The sequence below is a fragment of the Natator depressus genome, chromosome 20, assembly GCF_965152275.1.
Source record: "Natator depressus isolate rNatDep1 chromosome 20, rNatDep2.hap1, whole genome shotgun sequence".
In the NCBI taxonomy this organism is placed as follows: Eukaryota; Metazoa; Chordata; order Testudines; family Cheloniidae; genus Natator; species Natator depressus.
Window position 1 is genome coordinate 1,942,448 of NC_134253.1, and position 18,230 is coordinate 1,960,677.

An 18,230-nucleotide genomic window follows, 5' to 3' on the forward strand; every position below is an offset into this window, starting at 1 on the left:
AGTCCCAGAGCCCGCCCAGCCCCGCTCCAGGGCCGGGTTAGAACCGGGCGCCCCGGGAGCACCAGCCGGGCAATAGGTCTGGAGATGGGGCTGGCCGGGGCAGGGGCCTGGGGCGGGGGAAGGAGGGAGAACAAATGAAAGGCGAGAGGGCAGGAAAAGAAAGGCATGGTTTAATGGGGGCCCGGCGGAGGCTGGCACAAAGGGGTGAGCTCAGCACGGGCAGCCCTAGCAGAGGGGGTGAGGCTGGAAGGCTCCAGGGGGTGGGGGTGGCATCAGACGCCCAGGTCTGAGGCACCCGACAGGGAAGCAGGGGCTGCCTGCAGCCCCCTGCCCCTCCTCTGAATGGTGCTGCCGCCCCCGCCCCTTCACACCCTTGGTGCCCAACTGCCCCCACCCCCACAGACCACGCCGGGCGGGGGCTGGCCCCGCCCCCTGCTGCAGCAGGGGCGGAGCCAGGCTGCCCCTCCCCCAAGGCAACCCCCTGAGGGTCACAGGGCAGCAGTGGCCAGCGTGGCCAGCACCACCTCCAGGTGTTCACGGTGCATGAAGGCCACCAGGCCGCCCCGGTTGGCCCAGCGCTCGGCCCCCACAGCGCCCCCCGCAGGCTGGCTGTAGGTCAGCTCTGGCAGCGCCCCCCGCTGGCCGGCGCACCAGGCCTGCAGGGCAGCCTCCAGGTCCACCATCCCTCCGCCCAGGGCCCGCAGGATGGCATGGGGGGCGCACGAGTCCCACTTGAAGGTGCTGCCCTCCGAGAGGACGTAGGCCTCGGCCAGCCCCAGGATCACGCACAGCATCTTGTAGCCGGCGCCCGAGGCGAAGCGCAGCCGCTCCCCATACAGGGGCCTCAGCGCCCGCTGGATGGCCGGCGTCTCGCTGCGGCTCAGGACGACGGAGGGCTCGGGGCGCAGCGGGGGCCGGCTCAGCGAGCACAGGCTGGTGCCCTGGTACGAGACGCCCCAGTGATACACGCCCTGCCACCTGCGCACAGGAGAACACCATGGGGACGGTGCCAGCTGCCACAGGAAGCAGCAGAGGTGGGGCTGACGGCAGCTGCTCAGGAGAGGAGCTCAGGGCTGGGCTAGCAGGGGCTGCAGGTCGGGAGTGAGGGGCACCAGCAGAGCTGGGGGGAGCCCAGGTCTGGGCTAGCAGGGGGCTGCGAGTCGGGAGTGAGGGGCACCGGCAGAGCTGGGGGTGGGGAGGAGCCCAGGGCTGGGAAAGCAGGGGGCTGCAGGTTGGGAGCGAGGGGCACTGGTAGAGCTGGGGGGGACCCAGGGCTGGGACAGCAGGGGGCTGCGGGTCAGGGCTCAGAGGCACCAGCAGAGCGTGTGAGGGAAAGGGTTACACACACCCTGGGGGGGGTCCCTGCCATGAACTGATCAGAGAGAGCCACGAGCCACTGTCAAAGCAACCCCCCGGCCCCCTTCTCTCTGCCCCAGTCCCTGGGGGAAGGGTGGGGTTGGTACAGGCCAAGGGCTCCACCTAGTGGCCTGCCCTGTGTGGGGTCCCCAGCAAGGTCCAGCTGCTGGGATGCCTGCAGACCCCCCCCAGCCCAGGAGCAGCGCCAGGATGTGCCCAGGGCAGGGCTCAGGGGAAGGTCCGGGGGTGAGGGGCAGGTACCTGTGGGTGAGGGGGTCCTCCCGGAAGAACGGCTCGTTGATGACCCCCAGGACCGGGTCCCCCGAGCTGCGGTCATACGCCCCGATGAGCACCAGTGCCGAGCGCAGCCCGGACGGGCAGATGCCACCAATGGGCGCCACGCTGGCCTGGCCACGGATATACTGATTGGTGGAGTCTGCCAGAGAGAGGGCGGCGTCAGAAGCAGGCTCCAAGCCCCGCCCGAGGCAGAGCACGAAGCCCCCCAGCCAAAGCCACATGGCTCCCTTTGTCCTCACCGTGCTGGCACGACTGGTGCTAACTGGGGGTCTCGGCCCTAGAGCTGGGGATGTGGGGTCCCTCCAGGGCAGGGAGGAGCCACCGTGGGGGTGCGGCCATGGGTCAGCACCTTTTCCCAGCCCCAGGACAGGCCGGCCGCTCCCGCGCCCCTGGTGTCCTGCTCTGGGATGGCAGCGAGGGACCCCCCTTACCGATGGGGTCGATCCAGATGGCCAGTCTCTCCGGGGGGATTGCCAGCACCACAGTGTCCAGCGCCGGGTCCTGCAGCGCCACCTCCTGGTGGATGGCCGCTGCCAGCAGCTCGGCCGCCGGCTGGTTCCGGTCCAGGATTTTGAAGAGCAGCGAGGCCGTGTCCCGCTGGGTCGCGCACACCTGCACCACCAGGGTCTCTCCTGAGGGTGGACGGGCTTAGCCAGACGGGGCAGGCTCGGGGGCCCCCAGTACAAGGGGGCTGGAGTCAGTGTGATGGGGGGGCTCCCCAGACCAGGGACCCCCCCCACCCCAGTACAGGACCAGCTCAGACCCCTAGCACTAGCTGCCCCAAGCCCTCCCCACCCCATGCTGGGATAGCATGGCAGGGGGTGGGGGCCCTTATACCTTTCCCAAGAACTCAGCCCTGGCCACCATGCTGCATGGGAGACCAGGGACCCCACTCAGCCAGGGACAGCGCCCCCCACTGGTAGCTCCATCCTGTCCCCATGCCGCCGACTCACTCACCCAGGCTGTTCTCAAACTTGTTGGACTCCTCCCCGCAGATGTGGCCGTGCAGCTCCGGGAACTGAAAGAGACAGGGCAGGGGGAGCTCAGGGTAGCACGAACCCCTTGTCTCAGGCCCTTGAGACTCCACCTCCCTTCGTCTAGGGGTGAGGGGACCCTGGAGGGGGGTGTCCATAGATGGGGACCTAGGCAGCTCCTTGCCTCAGGGATACGATGCCCTCCCCATGCCCCCAAGGGGCACCCCCTGCCCCCGCCTGCCCCCCCCCAGGGGTGCTATTTGAATGCAGTCGGACAGGCAGAGGGGAGAGGCCCCAGCCCTGCAGGGTGCCCGCAGGTACCTCCTTGCCCACGTCGTGCTTTATGACCTCCTGGATGAGCACGTCCGCCAGCGTCTTGAAATCCTGCACAAACTTCTTGTTCTTGTCGGTGCCCGTCTTCTCCTCAATGAGCAGCTGGAAGAGCGCCTCCTCCTGGCGGCACAGCTGGGCGATGCGGGCTGACTTCTCCGACGCACCCACTAGGCTCTTCAGCAGGGCCGACATGGTGGAGCGGGGGTCTGGAAGGGAGGCAGGGTTAGATGGCACCCCGGATCCCCCTACACCTTCCCACAGGCCACAAGAGACCAGAGCCCACCAGACGGGGAAAAGGAAGGTCCAGTGATTAGAGGGCAGGACTGGGGGAGTGGGGCTCCCAGGTTCATGGGGAAGGGAAGTGGGGCTAGCAGGAGAGCAAGGGCTAGGAGCCAGGACTCCTAAGTTCTATTCCCAGTTCTGTGCCTGACCCGCTGCACGACCTTGGACAACTCCTGCCTCCAGGCCTCCGTTTCCCCTCTGAAATGGGGAGACATGAGACTTGTCTCCCCTCTCATGTGGCTGGGGTTCAGAGCAGCCCCTAGCTGCAGGGCAGGCTGGAGAGGGGCCAGGACCACCACCCGGCATCGCAGTGTCGAAGGGGTTAACAAAACCCATCTCAAAATAGCTGGGTCTAAAGCAGCAGCCGCTAATTGCAGGGCCCGGGGAGGTGCCCTGAGAAGGGGAGCCACCTGCCAGGCAGGGCAGGGCTCCCCCAGCTCCAAAGGCTTCTGGAAGAACGGCACATGCCAAAATTAACCCAAACTGTTACCAGATGTGACAGAGGCTAGGCCGAATGCCAGAGGGCAGGGGACTGCCACGGGGCTGTGGCCTGGCCTGGGTGGGGGACGTGCCACGGGGCCGTGGATTGAGCCATGGGGCTCCAGCCTGGCCTGGGGACGTGCCATGGGGGCTCCAGCCTGACCCAGTTGGGGACGTGCCACGGGGACTCTAGCCTGGCCTGGCTGGGGACGTGCCACGGGGACTCTAGCCTGGCCTGGCTGGGGACGTGCCACGGGGATGTGGATCGAGCCACGGGGCTCTGGCCTGCCTCACTCCCCCAGGCAAAGGCTCCTTCTGGGGGATGCTGGCTTTGGTCCCACGGCAGAGCACTGGGGCCAAGCTGGCAGCGCATGGGGGAGGGGAAGGAGACTGGGGCAATTCCCCCAGCCCCTCCCGCTGCCAGCCCCCACTCCCCTGCTGGCTTGGGGGGCGAGACTGGCTGGTGGGGAGCAGTTGGCGGGGTGCAGCCTGCCAGGCCTCGGGAGGGAGACCCTCACCCACCGGTGCCATGGGCCTGCCCCATCAGAACTCTGGCCTCCCCAGGGGGCGCCAGCCCCCTCCCCCGGGCCATACAGGGCCAGCAAACAGCTCCCTGGCCCGGGACAGAGACCCCTCTCCTCCAGTGGGACCCCCCCTTGCCTGAGTCAGGCCCCCGCCCAAACTGGGAGACCCCACATTAACCCCTTCAGTGCCAGGCAGCATCCCAGGCGGGAGCCAAGACAAATGGCAGCAGCAGCTCCCCCCACCTCAGCCTGTGTCCTGCCCCCCAACACCTGTCAGTTCCCCCCCAGCCTCTCAGCTCCCACCCCAAGACTGTGTCCTGCCCCCCACCCCTGTCAGTTCCCCCCAGCCTGTGTCCTGCCCCCCCAGCCTGTCAGTTCCCCCCAGCCTGTCAGTTCCCCCCAGCCTGTGTCCTGCCCCCCCCAGCCTGTCAGTTCCCCCCAGCCTGTGTCCTGCCCCCCCAGCCTGTCAGTTCCCCCCAGCCTGTGTCCTGCCCCCCCCCAGCCTGTCAGTTCCCCCCCAGCCTGTGTCCTGCCCCCACCCGAAGCCAGGCCCCGGTCGAGTGCAGCATCGTGCAGCCCCTGGCCGGCCCCCGCCGGGCCCCCCCGTACCCGCGGGCTCAGGGATGCTGCGGCCGCTCGCTGGCGCGGACAGTCACGGGTGGGACCGTCCCGACACCCCCGCGAGGGGCGGGTCCCCGCCCGGCCATGTGACGCCGCGGGGTTAACCTCGTCGGCGCCGGGCCGCCCCCCACCCCTCCGCCAGGTGCTTGGGCGTCGAGGCCGGGGGGACCCGGGTTAGGACCGGAGCCGCCGCCCCAGGCCCCGGCTGTGACCCCCCGTCCCCGCTAGCCACAGTGGTTATCGCTGGGGAAATCGAGGCACGGGTCAGGCCAGTCAGCGCAGAGCCTGGACTCGAACCCCGGACTCCTGAGTCCAGCCTCCCCCCAGGGACCCCACCCCCTGGCCAGGGCCAGGAACAGAACCCAGGAGTCCTGGCTCCCGCCCCCTCCCCGCCACTGCCCCATTCGCGGGGGTCCGGACCCTCCCCGGGCCCCTGGGCGGGTCGGAGCCCGGAGTGGGGCAGAGTTGGGCCCGGATCGGGCCCGCCCGGTATGTCGCTGTTTCTAACCTGCCAAGACCCGAATTTTGGGTTCTGGGTTTCCCAGGCAACAGCTGGTGACATCAGCGCGAAAGAATCAGGACAACTCTCAGGCCTTGGTGATGTCATCAGTCGTTGCCATGGTGAAACAGTGAGCTCTGAACTCAGGTCCTGACAGGTCAGTAAAAGAGGAACTGATTTCCGCTCTCAAATCATTCTGACACCTGGCACTTTACACACGTTCAGGAACGAGACCCCGGGACCGCTCCCCCCTGCTCAACAGGGGAAACTGAGGCAGGGAGGGGGAGACTTCAGCCTGGCCACACAGCAAGGCTGGCACAGCTGTGGATAGAACCCAGGAGTCCTGGCCCCCAGCACCCTGCTCTAACCAGTAGACCCCACCCCCCTCCCAGAGCTGGGGATAGAACCCAGGAGTCCTGGCTACCACCCCCCCTCCAACCCCCGTTAAGGCTGATTCCCCACTCTGGCACTTCAAGTGCAGAAGGTGGGGCCCACAAGCATTCTAAAAATTAATATTGGCCACTCCAGGGTGGTATTACATTCCCAAGGTTACAGGTTCTCTCTGACCTTGGCTGGGTAGATGCTGCCACCACCCCAATGCAAAACCCCTTGGAACCCAGGAAGGCGCACTTGGGAATTCCTCCCTGTGGGGCACCCTCAAGCCCTTTCACACACACACACACACACACACACCCCCCCGGGGAAGAGCTGAGAAAGGAAAACAGCTGTAGCCACCAGCTAGTTAAAGAACAGGGGCACAAGCCTCTTAGGGCACCAAAACCCCATCCTGTTCTTAACAAAGGTAGAGTGTATGAACAACAACAAGAAAGGAAATACACCTGGAACTTAGGCTTTTGCTGGATTTAAAAAACCCACTTACAAAAATCAAACATCAAGACTAACCCTGAGGTCCAGCGTAAAGGCTGCTAGCAAAACAAAAACATTTGGGGTTAGCCCTGAGGAGTCCACAGGCCAATAAGAAATAACCCTAATCGCGTTTTCCTAGACATGCCCTAATTTCCTTACGCATCGGGGGGTTCAGATCAGCAATCTCTCGGTATGATCTGATGGTTTTTCTTAACTGGCTTAAAGCTTTTCGTGGCATAACTGCTGCCTGTTCCCCGCTTCCCCGGAGAACCGCAACACACAGACAACGGGAAGGTTTTCCCCCAATTTTGAAAAGTTCTAGCCCGCCCATTGGCTCTTGTGGTCAGGTGCCCACTCCCTTCCTTTTACCTGTGGGCTTGTTGATCCTTTACAGGTAAAACAAGTAGAAAACAGACACCAAGAGGAAGTCCATAGCCAACTGGCTGGCTCGGTGTCCACAAAAGGGAGCTACCCCCTCTCATTTATCACCCCCCCGCTCTAACCACTAGGCATTTCTTCCTTCCTTTATAAGACTAAATCGCACCCCACACCCCATGGACATTCTAAGCTGCCCCCAAAGGCTGGGAGCCCTCCCTCTGCCCCAGACACTATTCAGCCCGCTGCCCCTGACAGGAGGGGGAGGCCCAGCCTCGCCCACTGCCCCCTGGGGCCTGCTCCCTTCCTGCAGTGGGTCTGGGCAGGATCCCTGGGCATGGGCTTCTCATCACCCCTGGCCGTATCAGGCTCCTGGAGTGATGTCCAGCAGCACCTGTGTCCCCTCCAGGCCCCTGGAGGGAAGGGAGCTGAGCCCAGAAATGGTCTCACAGGAGCTGCCTTTGGGGTGGGAGGGGAACACGGGGGGGAAGGCAGTGCTGGGCCTCAGGGGCCGAAGGAAGCAGGATTTTTGCTGGGTGTTTACAGAGAATCATAAATCCAGGGGCCTCAGGGCCCAGCGCCATTGAAGGAGCTGTTCCCTGGCCAGAGAGCCATGGCTGTGGCTAATGGCCCAGTGGTTTATGCTGCATTGTGTGTTTTTATCCTCGCCCTGTGATGGCCAATGGCTCTGGAATGCCCCTTCCTTCGGGGGGCCATGGCCCTGCAAGCCCCTGGCTGGGGGCGTGGGCCAGTGTGGGGTGGCCTAGGGCTGCCTAGAGAGCCAGCCACAGCCAGGGAGGGAATGGCACTCACTGCCTTCACTCCATTGTGCCACGGTACCATGATCCCGACTTGCAGCCGGCTGCTATGGGCTTCCTCTGCCCTGGGCTGCCGACGCCCCTCAGCCCCGACCCGCAGCCCCCTGCTATTCCTGGGATCCCCCTGCCCATTGCTGCCCACACCCCTCACTCCCGACCTGCAGCTCCCCTGTCAGCCCCGCCCTGGGCTCCCTGCACCCCAGCTCTGCTAAGGCTTTGTAGCCTGTGAGGAAATGGCTTTACACAACCCCCCCACGCACACACACACACAGACACACACACACGTGCGCCCTCTGGGGCAGGCCTGGTTCAGGCCATTAGCCCCCAGCCTGACTCTGCTCAGCCAGCCGCAGACCAGGGGTGCTGCACAATCTGCCCCCACTAGGTGGTGCTCTGAACCCTGATCTAGAGCCAGAGAAGCAGCCGGCGGGGGGATGTTCTGATTGGCTAAGAACTGGCGAGATTTTCTGGCACCCAACAGCCCAGGTTGAACCAACCCTGCATTCACCCTGGCCACAGCTGGTGCTAAAGGACCCCCCTGCCCCCTGTGGCAGTGAGATGGGCTGGAGGACTCAGTGACGATGAACGTTTCTCTGTCGTGCACTCGGACCCGGGTGCCCAGGTTCCAGGGCTCTGGGAGCACCCGCTGAAACACCCAGGCACCGAAAAAACCCTTAGATGCTTTGGAAATCTTGATTGTGCTACTGGGTTCTGATTCTTCTGCACACGGCGCAGGGCCAGACGACCCTCGGTGCTTCGCTTGGGAGCTGTTTGGGCCAGGGACCGGTTTCTGGTTCTGGGTTCGTACAGCGCCTGGCGCATGGAGGGCCCGGGCCAGGCCTGGAGCTCCTCGGCGGCACTGCAACGCAAGGAGAATAAGAAGTCACAGTAACTGGGCTGCGGACGCTGGACGGACATTTTGGCGCCTGCGTTTGAGCTCATTGTGTGGTATTTTCACATGAAAGTTTAGGCAGGACACAAAGTAGAACAAGTGCCTGACGTGTCCCTGGACTTCCGCAGTGGCCTCACTGCCCATGGGGCAAATCCCAGTCACGGAAAAGATAGTGACAAATTCCTCCCACCCCAGAGCAGGAGTTTCCCAACACACACACAAACAGGCACACATGCGCACCCCCTCCCCCCCCAGAACTAGCATCTACATTCAAAACCCAAACTAGTGTAAGCTATTACATTACCAGGCACCATGGCCCCTCCCTGTACAGCTGTTAACGGACACTCAGAACACGCTCGGACCTGCTGAATGACCTTGGACAAGTCACTGCTCTGCTCAGTGCCTCAGTGTCTCCATCTGTACAATGGGGCCATGGATCCTGCCCTGCTCTGTAAAGCACTTTGTGACAATGTGAAAAGTGCTGAGTAAGCACTGGAGGTTACTAGGGGATGATTAGGTACAGGCCCAGCTCCCAGAGTCATGTTCGTACAGGAGACTTTCCGTTTTCATCAAACAAAAACAGACAGTCACTAGCTCTCTTGGTTGCAGAGAAAAACTGGACACGTGACCGGAGCGGAAATCTAAAAGCTCAGACACCAGAAAGGGGGGATAGAGAGAAACCCAAATTGATTCATATTTTTAAAAAACTCATCATTTTTATGCCACTCTCGTGATTTTGGCGGCCCCGGCCATAGGCCTGGAACAGCTGGGTAGGACTATTCCCCCCCCCGATTTGCACTAAATCCAATTGCAAACTCCCCCACTTTATAGTGAAACCAATCCCACTCCACCTGCAGACAATCAGCTGCCATGCACCCCTCCCCCACTTTACTGCCACCCCCTGGAGCTGGCATGAATTAACCTCCTCCCCGGGACCCTCCCCCAACACCAGCACCTTGCACCCCGCTCAGCAGCAGCCACAGCTAACTACAAGCGGGAGGGAGGGGGATGCATGTGGCTGGCTGCTGGCCCTGAATAGGACCTGTAGGGCTTTCCTGGGTGTGGGGGGACCCTTGCCCAATTCAAAGCGCTCGGTGGGGTGAGATGAGCCCTGCAGCGCCTCCCCCTGCTGGATGCAGGACTGGGCTCGGGGTACGACTGATTTCCTTCAGCCCTGTCTTCCTGCGTGTCACGCTCTTGGCACAGGGTTTGCATCGGTGGCTGCAGCGGACTGGGCAGGCAGCACCAGTTCCCGGCTCTTTTCAGTGCCCAGCCTGCCCTGCGAGGCAGTGAGAGGCTCCTAAGACGCCCTCCCTGTGGGGCTCATTGCCCAGTGGGGCAGGTTCTCTGGCCTTTTCAGCTCCGATTCAGCTGCTCGGTGACAAGCACGTCAGCAAACAACGCGACCAATGGACAGCCCCGGCCCTATGAACGCTGCAGCCCACGCGTGGTTTTATGCACATTCTGCAGTGCTGGCCAGATTGCGGCCTAAATCCACAACATCTCTTCCCCCCGCTGCTGAAATGCAGCCACCTCTGGTGCAGAGCACACCAGCCGTAAGCACAGCACCTCCCAGTCCAGACACCCTGGGCCAGGAGATTCCAAGCCCAGCTGTAACTGTGGCAGGGGGAAGGGCAAAATGTAAATGTGTTTGGCCAGGGCACAAGGGACAACCCTTTACGCTGAAGAAACATGCCATGGGCCCAGCGGGTTTAACGATACAGACCAAGCTGGCGACACTGGGTACACCCAGAGATGGCTGCAGGGCGCCCAGGTGAGCGATCTCTCTGTGGGCTGCATGGAGCAATGGTTAGAGCAGCCATGTTCCCCAGGCGGGCTCCCCCCAAAGAGGCAGGCATTAAAACAAACTCTTTCCAACCATTCATTGTTATTTCCCCATCTCTGCTCCCTTTACGGTCACGATGAAGCACAAGCCCCAGGCTGTAGCTACGACTCCTGTCCTCACAGAAACCCCGGCGCAGTGAGACGCAGCCTGCAGGACACAGCACACAAATAAAAGTCTTTTAAAACAAAACCTCAGCCCAAAACCCCAAACGAAAACCAACCAATCCAACAAGAATCGGGCTAATGGATAAAGAAACTGACCTGACATGTACAGAACTGAAACCTGTCCTTTCACAGCCAAATACTGAGTAAGGGCGTCTGTCCCTTCCTCCCCCGTGTCCCCACGGCTGCATCTCACTGAAACTGCACCTGCCTTAGGGCAGGATGGTTCCTCTTATTTGTCTGCAAAGTGCTGTGCAAACTGTCCCACTCTGTGTGTGATAATTCCATGAATATTAGCGGTAAAGCACAGACAAGAACCCAGGAGTCCTGGCTCCCAAGAACCTGCTCTCAGCCCTAGAGCACACGCTCTCCCAGAGCTGGTCACAGAGAAAATTCCCAGTCCCCCTCCCCTGAACTTCCCATTAGTTCACACACCCCCAGCACTGGGAAGCGAACCCAGGAGTCTGGACCCCCAGCCCCTGATGGCTCAGCCATTCCCACACCACCACCTCCTGCGCACGCACAAACTTGCACACAAGTTCCGAACCAGTCAAGGATTTTTTAAATGACTTTCTCCTTGCATCTGAGGCTGGGGAGGAGCAGACAGAGTCACATGCCTTGCTGTGCATTTCTGCAGAGAAGCCAGTGGCCCCAGCCCTGCATCTCTGCTTTTCCACTCTCTCTCCCGCAGCCAGGTTCCCCACTCATGGCATGGGGTTCACTTTTCTCCTGATGGAGAATCCCACGGAGAGTTAGGATAGCAGAGACCGTGCTGGAGGCATGCCCGCCTCCAAGCTGCTATCGCCCCGTGTTCAAGGGTGGCTTCAAACAGGAAAAAACTCCAGGCATAAAGCAAAGATTCCAGCCGGTTGGAGAGAAGAACCGAACCAAAGGGGGTGCTGAGCATGTGAAAATCTGGCCCAGGAGTCGATGCGGTTGGCTAATAAATGGCCCCAGCAGCCCCTGTGTTGCTCCAGGACTGGCTGGGGCCACCAGGAATATTTTAGGGCACCTGCAAGTCCAGACCTAGCTCGAAATCTGCCTCTTCCCTTTCCCCATCCGGAGGTTTCATGGCTCATGGCACGACCTCCAGCCCCTGCATCAGGGCTTGGGGCCGCTCACAGATGGGGCTTCCTTTAGCCTCACCACCCCCCCGCAAGGGAGGAAGTAGCTCTATTTCTGTCCTTCTGGTGGGAAACTGACGCATGCTGAGGTGCAGGGACCTGGCCAAGGTCACTGAGGAAGGGAGCCCGGCCTTTGGAGCCCCAGCATAGGCCCAAAGCTGCAGGACAGAGCCAGGCCTGCTCGGCCCACGCTGGCTCCTTGAGGAGTCAAGAGGACCCACAGTGTGGGGCCTACAGTCAATGGATGCACAGGCCCATGAGCGTCAGGCCCAGTGTTTTCCCCAGGAATTTAAATTGGGGGGGTGTTGGAATATTCGGGGGGGGGGGTGAGGGCCAATGAGGGTTGAGACCATGAGGGCAAAGGTGGGCTGTATGGCACATAGTAAAAACTGAAAAATGTTTCACAACTATTTTCTTAGATTTAACTCATGTTTTAAAATCATCACAAAAGTTAAAGTTGGCTACTCAAGCCTACTATGAAGCACGACATCTACATCCGTCTTGGTTTCTTGTTCTAATTTTGCACAACTCTTTGGTGTCTTCTTGTGTGTCCGGTACTTCCAGGCCTTCATGACATGCTCATGATCAGGCAGATGGCGACGTCTTTCAGAACACAGAATTCTATTCCGTGAGGAAGAAGAACGCTCGGCTGTCGCTGTTGTGACTGGGAGTAGAAAGAGATGAATTCCTACGTCTTTCATCCCAGGAAACAGAGCACAAAGATTGGGTGGAACCACTAGTGACGATAAAGAAGTTGAAGTTAAATCTTCATTTGTTTGTCGGATGATGTTCCACTCTGTTCTGTCCTGAGCACATGGCAGCCCCAGTGCTGGTCGTGCCTCACTCCGCTCAACTGTCGGTGTTTTATAAGACAGGCATCTGTAAAAGCCATGTAGAGGTTGAGTAGAATCCAGAAATCGCATTGTAGATTTGTAAGAATCAAGTCTCTGTACTTTTTTAGCTGGCTTAACAAATACTTCTTGTCATTTTCACTTAAGGACCTTCATTGGTCAACTTCTGGACTGAAGTCTTTGCTTCTTCCAGTACATTTTCAAAGGATAACTCTCTGATTGATCCAAGGGTAGCTTCTATTGCTGGACAAAGATCTACTACTGTTGTAGCAGATGCCTGGATGACATTGTTTAATGACCCAAGTGGTTTCAACAGTAGACTTACAAGAGAGAGAACGGTGATAGTCTTCTCTGAACTTAGTAACAAAAGTAGTCCATCAGCCTCACGACCCAGATCTGTCCTATCTTGGTGGATACTTTCCAAAGCCGGTAATAACGGTTGCAGTAATTTTAAGACAACAGCCAAGAATCGCTCATGAGAAAGCCAGTAGGTTTTCGCAGGTTGGACTAATTTGAACTTCAGTCCCAGTGTATCTTCTATTTGTTTCCAAGCCGTTCAGTCCTTGTGGACTCTTGCTGAAAAAAAGAGTATAACAAAGCCGTTACATTTATGGCTTTTTAATGTCTTTTGAAGATTCTGCAGCTTGTACTTGGGCTAGCTGGAGTAGATGGCCTCTGCAGTGTGTATAGGAGAGATCAGAGTTACACTTTTCTCTGAGCAAAGCTTGTGCTCCACTATGTCTTCCAGAGAAGTTTGTAGCTCCATCAAATGCACAAGCAGCTACCTGTCTGGGGTTCAGTTGACAAGCATTTAACTCTTCTAAGATGCCACAGATGCAGCTGATGTGTCTTCTCTTACCTGAACACCTAGAATGCATCTGCTGGCCTACCACGGACATCAACATAACATACGCCATGACTTAACACTTGATGCCTAGTTGCACTGGTGCTTCATCAGCCATGTGTGCACATATTCTGAATATGGTGAGAGAGGTCTTCACTTTTTCAGCTGCTGAGTCTTTCGCTGTTGCACCGCATGTGTCTAGCCAGTCAGCTGAGTTTCTTGCAGAAAGATAGGGAGCATTTGCTGGTCTTGTTCGAAACCAGTGTCCAACTTCAGGATTAACAAATGACAATGCACTTGACATTGGCCTCCCGTTTGTAGCATGTGGTATCTCTTGCTTAAATAGAAAGTAGGTACAACAGCCATGTTGGTTCACATAAATTGAGTTATGTCTCCAGCATTCTTAAGAGCCTCATTCAGTTCTTCTAAAATTGGCTTTGACAGTGACGAGCTTATAAGGATTTCTGCATGTTGATGCAGTCCAGAGGCCCAGTGTTTTGCAGCCTTTTCATATATAGGTTGTCAGTATTGGCTTAGCTGATCAGTCTGGCAAACCAAGCTCCTCCACTTTACTATATAAATCCATGATATGCCCACATCTTGAATACTGCATACAGTTCTGCTCACCCCATCTCAAAAAAAGGTCTATTGGAATTGGAAAAGGTACAGAAAAGGGCAACAAACATGACTGGGGTATGGAACAGATTCCATAGGAGGAGAGATTAATAAGACTGGGACTTTTCAGCTTGGAAAAGAGACGACTAAGAGGGGATATGACAGAGGTCTATAAAATCATGGTGGAGAAAGTGAACAGGGAAGTGTCATTTACCCCTTCACTTAACACAAGAACCAGGAGTCACCACATGAAATGAATAGGCAGCAAATTTAAAAAAATTTTTTTTAAAAAAGCTTATGCTCAAATAAATTGGTTAGTCTCTAAGGTGCCACAAGTACTCCTTTTCTTTAAACCAAAGGAAGTGTTTCTTCACGCAACGCACAGTCCCTCGTGGAACTTTTTGCAAGGGATGTTGTGAAGGCCAAAATTATAACAGGGTTCATGGAGGTTAGGTCCATCAGTGACCATTAGCCAGGATAGGCTGGCATGCAACATCCTGCTCTGAGTGTCCCTAGCCTCTGTTTGCCAGAAGCTGGGAGTGGACAACGGGATGGCTCACTCGATGATTGCCTGTCTCTTCATTTCCTCTGAAGCACCTGGAATAGTCACTGTGGGACGACAGGATACTGGAATAGATGGACCATTGGTCTGACCCCGTCTGGCCGTTCTTACATAAAAGATATTTATAATAATAAAAAGTTTAGTACAGAAACTCCCCAACATAATGACCTCTTGAGACAGCGATGATGTGAGATAAGGACCTTGGCAAATAAGGCATTTTAAAAATCTTGGCCCACTAGGAAACATATATTTATATAAGTTTCCCAGTCACAGAACTAATATTCCAGTGCTCTGGCCGCTGTTTGTCGTGCCACCGTTCACCCTATCGCTCCGTCCCCAATGGCCCTGCACCGTCACTTTCTGCTGCCCCCTGCCACGTGACCCCTGCGAGTGGGTCTCTCGCGGTTCCACCGGCTCTCGGGGGGGAACCTCGCTGCTAGTGCAGGCTGGGCTGTCTCCTGTCCTGCAGCAGGTCTAAGCACTTACACCTTATCAGTGAGTTCAGCTCCAGTGGTCACTTAACAGGGCCTAAGCAGCTCTGTCTTTGAACAGGAGAGAGGGGCAGGTCAGATAGGGTCTGTGCCCACCCCACCAAGCAAAACACCTGTCCCCACCCTCTGTCTGTGCACTGGGATCTGGCATCCAAACTTCCTGCTTAGCGAGTGCCATTCCGTTGCGGGTGACCAGGGCTTAGTTTGTAAGGAACGAGGTGCCCCGCGGGGCTCAAGCAAGTTTGTTACTTTCCTAACTGATGTGACAAGCCCAGAGGTCCCAGGGCTCCGCACTGCTGAGCCTGGAGCTCAGCCCTGGCAAGCCCGAGCACAAAGTAAGGCCGGCGGGAGACCCCCTCATTCAGGCAGGCCGAGCACAGGTCTGCTGCCCTTTACTCGTACAATGAGGAGAACAACATTTCACGACCCCCACATTTAACACGACCGGGATTTGTAACCAACACCAGCCAAAGTCGATCGCTTGGGCAGCACAGGTCTGGCTGCCGGATACCCCCGCAGAGCAGGCGAGTCGTGTAACTACCCTGAAGCCTTTCCACCCACCCCGGCTCATCACTAGCTGTCAGGGGAGAGCTCAGTCAGACCTTGCTTATAAATAACCAGTTGGAATGACTAGGTAGGTCAATGTAGCCGAGACGAATGTGCCGACATTGTCATAAATAACAGCTGTATGGGGAAGCTCGGCTTTGTTCAGACTTTTCCAACCCATTCTGCTTTCTCGGGTACAAGTATTTTCTCATACACTATAGATGCTTTTAAAGCGCGTATTCATGTTTCAATTTCAATTCAAGCTTCCAACCCATGACTAAATTAGCAACACTGCATGTAACCGGGGCGGGGGTGTTGAGGAAATTCAGCAGGGTGTACTTCCCCCCTAGGAGGCGGGTCCAGGGAAATCCCTGCCATGGGGACCATCTGTTGCCCTCCTGCACAGCACAGGCCAGTGACCCGCCCCCAGTGATTCCTGCATCCCCATGGTACTGGCCGAGCCATGGCATGTCTCAAGGGACCGTCTCCGAGTGCTGGAGAACCCGCCCTGGCCCTGGCACTGGAAAGAACTGCACCTTATGTCGAGCCTGACTTTGCCTTGGAGCCCACATGGTGTCACTTGGAGACCGGGCGCCAGCCGCCTCTGGACCCTGCCTTGAACAAAGGAACTGGGCCGCACTCAGCTGCTGCTGGGGGGGGCTGGTCCATGCGGAGCCTGTTCCCGCTTTTGCCACATCCGGTTCTCAGGCCCCTGCACGCAGCCGCTGATCCCAGCCCTTCCCTTCCACTGCTGCATTCCCCTGCACCATAGTCCCGCTCATGGCCTCCAGCCACTGCGGCCTGTGTCCGTCTGGCCACCGCACGTGGCTCCTGGTGGCCATCCAGCAGCTGCCTTGCTATAGCTGAGTCTGCTAATGCTGCACCAAGGTCCCACCCTGCCTGGCACACCCCTGGCTCCCAAAGACCCCCAGGGAGGAGGCTGGCAGGGCTGGCTTATGTGGGGTCCTCATTTCTCAAGCCCTGAGCGTGCCTAAGTCTCTGCATCTGCCCCAGCCTGCAGGTTCCTTGCCAAGGCGGGGCTGTGGGTGCAGCACCGGGGATGGGGGCTGGGGGGGGGAGAGCTGTGGGGCATTAGATGAGATTCCCAGACGTTAGAGCTGGGCAAGAGCTTTTGGGGTCAAATAATCCATCTTTGGTTGTGCTGGTCTGGGTGCCCATTTCCAGGCTAGTTGGGAATGTCTCAAGAGATAGAATACAGCTCAGCATGTCAGCTGATCTGATCTATCTCTCTATCCATCCCCCACACCCCCTCTTTCAATCTATCTATCCATCCCCCACACCCCCTCTATCAATCTATCTATCCATCCCCATACACCCCCTCTATCTATCCATCTATCCATCCCCATACACCCCCTCTATCAATCTATCTATCCATCCCCATACACCCCCTCTATCTATCCATCTATCCATCCCCCCACACCCCCTCTACCAATCATCTATCTATCCATCCCCATACACCTCCCTCCATAAATCCCCTCTATCTATCCCCACACACAGCCTCTATCTAATCTATCTATCTCCATACACCCCATCTATCTATCTATCTATCTATCTATCTATCTATCTCCCCACACCCCCTCTATCCATCTATCCATCCCCACACACCCCCTCTATCCATCTATCCATCCCCATACACCCCCTCTATCAATCATCTATCTATCCATCCATCCCCACACACCCCCTCTACCAATCATCTATCTATCCATCCCCATACACCCCCCTCCATAAATCCCCTCTATCTATCCCCACACACAGCCTCTATCTAATCTATCTATCTATCTCCATACACCCCCTCTATCTATCTATCTATCTATCTATCTATCTATCTATCTATCCATCTCCCCACACCCCCTCTATCCATCTATCCATCCCCACACACCCCCTCTATCCATCTATCTATCTATCCCCACACCCCCCTCTATCTATCCCACACACCCCTCTATCTATCCCCCCCACACCATCTAATCTAATCTATCTATCCCCCCCACACCCTCTATCTATCTATCCACCCCCATGCCCCACCCCCCATCTAGAGCAGGACAGGGAGACCTGGGGATTTTCACTGGATGATTCGCTAGCTGCACTTGGCGCCCCTCCGCCTCGCATCGCCCCGGGCCTGTCCCCCGTGATAGCGGCTCCAGCGCCCCGTCTCACCTGGCCGGCTCTGCCCGCGGGCGGCGGAGCAAGGCGGGCCGCGGTTGCCGGCTCCCTGGCTGGAGCGGGAGGTGCCAGGACTTGTCTCGCAGGGCGGAGGGGGGGATCGCTCGCGTCTCGTGCTTTGGGCACCGGTGCCAAGGCAGGGAATGGCCGGGCCACGTCCGGGTCCGGCCCCTCCGGAGCGGTGGGACCCGGGCAGGGAAGCAGCAGCTCCCAGGTGCCAGGCGAGAGGCTGCGCCGCACTGAGCGCCGGGCAGCGGAGGCGCCGGGGGCGAGACCTGGGCCAGCCGGGGACAGGAGCCGGCAGGAGGCTTGGCACGGACCCCCCCTCCCTTGGCGATGGACGGGGACGCGGCGGCGGCGGGTGGGGGTCCGCAGCTGCCGGCTGGGGCCGGCCGGGGGGGTCAGCCGGGGCCGCTGGCTCTGACTCCGGGGCAGACAAACGCTGCTTTGGGTTCGCCCCCCGGCTCATTTCACCCCGGGCTCTGGACCTGCCCCGGGGCGCGTTTATTTCGCCGCAAGCAGCAGCTCCTCCAAAACCCAGCCCTGCCGCGGCGGGCGGGGGGGTCCCTGGTTCTTTAAGGGGCGGCCGGGCCGCCCCCTCCCCCGGGCCGGGCGCGGAGCAAGTGGCGGAGCTGGGCCCCCCTCGCTCGCGGCTCGTTCCCCTCCGGTGACAGCCCTTTGGCCAGAGGAT

The 18,230-nt window shown here is 58.6% G+C and overlaps 1 protein-coding gene across 6 annotated transcripts in view; it reads right to left on the reverse strand.

Annotated features, from left to right (window-relative positions):
* Positions 1-406: 406 nt before the first annotated feature.
* LOC141975016 (inositol polyphosphate 1-phosphatase-like) overlaps positions 407-18,230 on the reverse strand; it is a 36,751-nt gene continuing 18,927 nt past the window's right edge. Inside the window, exons 1-7 of one of the 6 annotated variants that reach the window (XM_074935143.1) lie at positions 17,534-17,872; positions 7,924-8,285; positions 2,949-3,166; positions 2,611-2,671; positions 2,085-2,285; positions 1,618-1,792; positions 407-978 (exon numbers count right to left, since the gene is read on the reverse strand). In XM_074935143.1, coding sequence (XP_074791244.1) covers positions 489-978; positions 1,618-1,792; positions 2,085-2,285; positions 2,611-2,671; positions 2,949-3,166; positions 7,924-7,930 — 1,152 coding nt within the window. In that variant the 5' untranslated portion in view covers positions 7,931-8,285; positions 17,534-17,872 and the 3' untranslated portion in view covers positions 407-488. Of the gene's footprint in view, positions 979-1,617; positions 1,793-2,084; positions 2,286-2,610; positions 2,672-2,948; positions 3,167-4,785; positions 5,003-5,375; positions 5,518-7,923; positions 8,286-17,533; positions 17,873-18,230 lie in introns of those variants that run through there. The other 5 variants (XM_074935144.1, XM_074935148.1, XM_074935149.1 and 2 more) reach the window with 5 other exon arrangements.